Here is a 5,680-nt window from a genome sequence, read left to right on the forward strand (position 1 = left end):
ATCAGTCGATTATGTCTCACTGAATTTAAAAGGAATCCTTCAGATTCCTTTCAGTGTCTCTGCCCTAATATTCAGCCTAATGTCTCTATTTTTATTTCAGTAATATTTTAGTACTTTCATTTTGGTAGTTGTTAGAAAACAATGCTCATGTGTGTGCGTGCGCGCATGTTCACCTTACAGGGAAACTCTTTCCCAGTAAATCTGTGTGGGAAACACCAGAGGATTCACGTATGAGAACCAGGCCTTCAGTGGAGTTTTTTGGTATTAAATCACTATGTGTTATTGATTATCTTGTAGCTGACAAATGCTTGTGTGTGTGTATTATTAAACTTATACCCATGGTGACACCTCTAGACTGTTGTCAAGTACATCCATCTTGAAATCAGTCGGCCTGTGTGTGTACGGGAAGTTAGGAACTCTCCTAACTACTGTGCTGAAGCAGGGCCTTGAAGTACGCACCTTGGCCCACCTAAGCCATATGGGAAGAGGAGGCGGCAGGGGCATTTTCAAGGCTTGGTCCTTCACAAAGGAACACATTCAGCTTCTCCATACACGCTCACACGCAGTACTACATTTACCCAAGAGGGTTGAGTGAAAGTCTACAGAGATGGACTCAGATGCTTCCATCCTACTGTACACCTACATTCTTTAGAATTAAAGAGATTTTTAGGTTTGTTAGTTATGTTAGATTATTCTGGATGTAGAAAGAAGTATGGTCTCTCAACCGCTCTGAAGTCACAGCTACACTCCCAGCTTCTACCAGTGAAACTGTGGCAGTGAGAGATAACAAAGTGATTGTATTCCTAATACAGCCATCCAGCTAAGCACATTTATTCAGTGAAACAGCATCTTACTTTGCTCCACCAACTACTATAAACTGTCCTCACTATAGCAGTATTTTTTCCAGTTATTGAGGGACACTGCTGTCCCAGTGCCAGTGTAAACGAGCACAGCAATCCTTTACAGGATTGCCAATCATCTGATCAAAGGCTGTCACATTTCAGACATTACTTAAAATTAAATTAAATGTATATCATTTATATTATTAAATTTAATAACATGAAGAAGTGAGAGCTTAGCTAATTGTCTAGATTCATCTTACAGTGAATGAAGAAAAGCAAGCCCTTCTGACGGCATTGTTAACATTATTGTACGGTAAAACTGATGAATCATGCCCTAGAACGGTTCCAACATAAACTTAGTCATGTGTGATACACCCCACACATAAATATGGCCTTATTCATTATCAGTACCTCATCCTTCCTACTCAGGCATTACCATATGTAAATGTAATTACAAAATTGGCTCTTTGTGTGTGAATTTTCTTCAAAATTGCATACTAAAAAAAAAAGCTGTGAATTTGTAAGGAAAAGTTCAGCATTGGTTTTCTAATTAAACAGAAGAATTACTGACCGGTCTGGAGTATAAAAGTTAACTTAGAAAGGTCACCTACCCCTGGGATACAGGCTCTGTTTGAATTAAGCAATGTAATTGCAAGACACATAATGACTGTCTTCCAAAATCAACAGCCGTGCTTGCACAGACAGCAAGGAGTATCGCTTAATAGCTATAATGAGTGAGGAATTCTTGGTGGAATTGGTGAAAATAAAAACAATACATCCTATTCACTTCTTTCATTTCGGTCTCCAAGCAATGTTCCATGTTTTATTTTACCTTTAATCTTCTATGTATGTAGTGATTATTAAAAAATAATAATAAAAATAACCTGAATTTAATACAGATTTAGGTGCACATTACTGACATCTACTGGATAAAGTCACAACTGACTGTCCCACTCCAACACGATTTTCTCTGTCCTCAAGCAATTGGAGGCCCACAACTTTGGAAGAAATAGCTGTGGATTTTATTCCCACCATTTAAGGTTCACGTGCCCATAGTAGAGAATGTTATGATAATTAAGAAGTTCCTGATAGAAAACTGTAATTGCCTCGCACCTATTGTAAATTATGCCATTTTATCCGAAGAATTCTATCCAAAACACAGAAAATGTGTTAAACACAGAAGCTGTGAACAAAAAGAAAGCAAATTCATCTATTCCACGCTTTACAATAATTACGAATAATTACTTAAGTTCAGCAATCCACAATAAATGTAACATCCCAACCCAGCTGGTCAAGGTAAGACTTTTTACAAAGCAGAATGAACTAGAGGTTATGATCATTAAGAACAAATAAATGATTAATAATTGTTACTTCACAGTTAATAATTAGCCAGTCATCTCACAATTCGGGCTGGCCTTTCCCTTTCCATAAATAGCATCCCAATGACCAGGGAGAGCCCTCACTTTCCCGCTAGCATCACCGCCCTCAACTGCACTGTAACATCCATCATGGCGTTCAACGGCACCTGGCAGGTCTATGCTCAAGAGAACCTGGAAGAGTTTCTGAAAGCTCTTGGTAAGTGTCTAGTTACTTTCGAAATAATTTGCTCGGATTGCAACACACACTTTGCGCGACACCTTTTATTACTGTATTTCTAGGGGGTTTTTTCTTTCACCTGTATGACAAACTGCCCCCTGACACTTAAGTCTGTTATATCTAATTTGGAAATGTAAAGAAGCTGAAAATCGTACAAATCTATGTAGAAAGGTTACAGCTAACCCCCAAATCCCTATCTTAACATCAGATGAGTCCCTCGTGAAAGAAGAGGTATATCAGAAATCAACCTGTCTTGATGAACACAGGACCTTATAAACACATTTAACTAGAAACAAGTTGTCAATGATCTATACAGATTTCCAATGTGCTACCAGTACTGCAGGCACTTTCTATAGCACCAGTGACTAATGTACGTTATACCTGTCTAGTAATCGGTAAGGAATAGACTTAGTAGGTGCCCACACTAATAAAAATGCTCCTACCCTCTTGACAATCTTGCCAAAACACTCACATTAGGGATTTTAAACGCATGTAAGATGTGTTCAGTAGGATAAAACTCAGTTAGAGTTGAAAAGCCTAGTCCCACTGTATGATGCCTGAACCAATCCCTCTCCTGCTGAAGATGACATTCTCAAATCATGCTAGAGACACCCCGATAAGGTGGTTTGAGGCTACGTGCACTGTTGCAGCTCTGACTGGACAGAAAACCCCCACCGCCAATCTCCCAGGGAAGAGGCAAGGGAAACAAAATAATACACACATGGTTTTCTTCAGGAAGAAATGTCATCACACGGCAAGCTGTTACTGAAAGAAACAACACATATTCTGACACAAGACTGACAAATACAGTATCAAAATCTATACAGACTAGCTGGAACGGAACAACATGCCCACAGAGAAGTAAGGAATCCAAAACAGGATTTGCCTTTAATTTGGACATCACTTTCTATTAGCGGTTTGTATCTTTATCAGAGAAAAGAATTTGCTATTTCATATCCACACACTGCTCGTAACGGCAAAAAGTCCTTTTTTGCCTTTTTTTTACAGCACTGCCAGAGAACCTTATCAAAGCCGCCAAAGATATTAAGCCCATTGTTGAAATACAACAAAAAGGAGATGACTTCGTTGTGACATCAAAAACACCCAAGCAATCTGTAACTAACTCATTCACGATCGGCAAAGAGGCTGACATTACTACTATGGATGGCAGAAAGCTGAAGGTAACATATTGCAGGAATGGGTGCGTCATCCTTAGGCTTCAGCTTCCGTGTTTGAGCGAAACTTGGTTGTACCATTTCCATCGGCAAACACATCTATCACCTCAACAGGAATGTGGCTGCTAAAACTCCTATTAAAATGTTGTGGTCTCCAGTTTAAGTTAGATGCCATTATGAAACACTGGTATCATTTATTTCCTCTTTATGTAGTCCTCTACTTATTCTAATCGAATTCCAAAATCTAAAAATTTTTTATAATTTTTAAATCTGCTTCAACAGTGTACTGTGAACATGGTAAACGGCAAGCTCGTGTGCAAATCAGAAAAATTCTCTCATGAGCAAGAAATTAAAGGAAGTGAAATGGTAGAGGTAAGTGTTAGAAAATAACGGCACATTAAGAAAAACGCTGAAGGAAAAAAATGTTCTTTTTTTCAAAAGAACAACAAAAACGTTGATTAGCTCTTAGTGTAGGCTCAATACCTTAAACAACTCCTGGCCCCCAAATTACCACATTACCTGCAGAATTCCTTACAGGTGCTTAAATCTGAAGATGCAGAATTTTAGTATTTCAAACTAACCACAGTTAGTGGAAAATACTGTTCGTAACCTTTATTATCCCTGTTTCTTATTAAAACCGGCTGCCTCAGATGACTCTCCTTTACACATTGCTCATATATTTAATGCATCCTGCTCAACAGATCCTTGAATTAATTACTACCCTGGGGCCAGTTCTAGGCACTGAAGTGTGAAGGGCTCCAGCTGCTGAGCATGCTGCAGGAAGACTCCTTACGAAGTCCTCTAGGTTACCCTAGCAGCGTTTCCACCCTTAGCTTCATCCACAGCACCACCTCCGAAAGGAAAGGAAAGTCTGGGTCAGACCCGAACATTTACAATACACTCGTTCCACCCGCAATCCTTCAGCTCTTTAGTTAGAACTAACTTGTTCGGTACTGACAAAGAGCTTTTCTCTAACCAGGCTTCTAAGAAGTGTCCACTTGGTAAAGACCACTACAACAATGACAACTAACTAACTACATTAAAGTTGTATGTTTGGACATACAACTTCCTAAGATCATTTTGAGCACCTCAAACTACTTTTCTAACATTAAGTAAGCAAAACACCAGGCAAAAGAACCCATTACTATTTGGGACAGTGGATTTCTATTACAGGAAGCACCACTTTCTGGTAGTATCTATGATACCTCTTAAAACAGAGTGATAAAATGTGGTTGATGATGGCAGTCATACTCAGATTTTCTGTCTTCAGAACTAGTTCTGTAAAAAAATTTTCTTTGGTATAATGTTATACACATATTTATAGGCAGGTACTGTAATGTATTTTCTTGTGGCATAATGAATATACACAAATTACAGAAACTTCCAGACACTTCACTATAAACAGATTTCCTAAAGTTTAAATGAAAAACAAGTTATGCATATGTGTCTTCTACAGACTATTACTTCTGGTGGAGTAACACTTGTCAGAAGAAGCAAGAGACTTTAAAGACAGATCACCTTCTTTGTGACATCTTTACATACCTAAAATAAAGTGCAGTTTCCACAAGGTGTGATCTCCGTTACCTGAAAAAGTAGTACAGAAAATAATTAGGATTTCTACTCTCCTTTCACACACGCAGTAGTTCCCATTATTATAAGACTGTTTTCCCTGAGTACACTTACAGATGCCCTCGTCTGCCTCCCACACCACAAAACCTGGATGTTAACTGGAACATTATGATTTATCATAATAATCCTTGGTAGTGGACAAAAGCTGATATAAATGCTTCTTGATCCCTTATCTACTCAGTGAACATATTCAGCTTTAGTTCCTTTGTCTAATAAAGTTCAGTCTTCTACCAAAACCCTTTCTCTATAATCTAGCCAGCAAAGAACAATTAAACATTTGTTTAGCTGATCTGCACCACGTGTCTGTAACAGGAACAGAAACAGTAATATTTTAAAAGCTATGAAGTATTTAACAGTCATAAACAATGACAAAGTAATAACAGGAACAACTGCTCTTAAACTGAAGTACACAAGAGTGCAATTAAACAAAAACGAGGC

At 38.3% G+C, this 5,680-nt stretch overlaps 1 protein-coding gene across 1 annotated transcript; it reads left to right on the forward strand.

Annotated features, from left to right (window-relative positions):
• Positions 1-2,350: 2,350 nt before the first annotated feature.
• LOC104348059 (fatty acid-binding protein, liver) lies at positions 2,351-5,120 on the forward strand. The gene is made up of 4 exons (XM_009953251.2): positions 2,351-2,417; positions 3,447-3,619; positions 3,896-3,985; positions 5,070-5,120. Exons 1-4 carry the CDS (start codon positions 2,351-2,353, stop codon positions 5,118-5,120), a joined length of 381 nt encoding a protein of 126 aa, XP_009951553.1.
• The last annotated feature ends 560 nt before the right edge of the window (positions 5,121-5,680 follow it).

Source organism: Leptosomus discolor, chromosome Z (genome assembly GCF_034619465.1).
Source record: "Leptosomus discolor isolate bLepDis1 chromosome Z, bLepDis1.hap2, whole genome shotgun sequence".
NCBI lineage: Eukaryota > Metazoa > Chordata > Aves > Leptosomiformes > Leptosomidae > Leptosomus > Leptosomus discolor.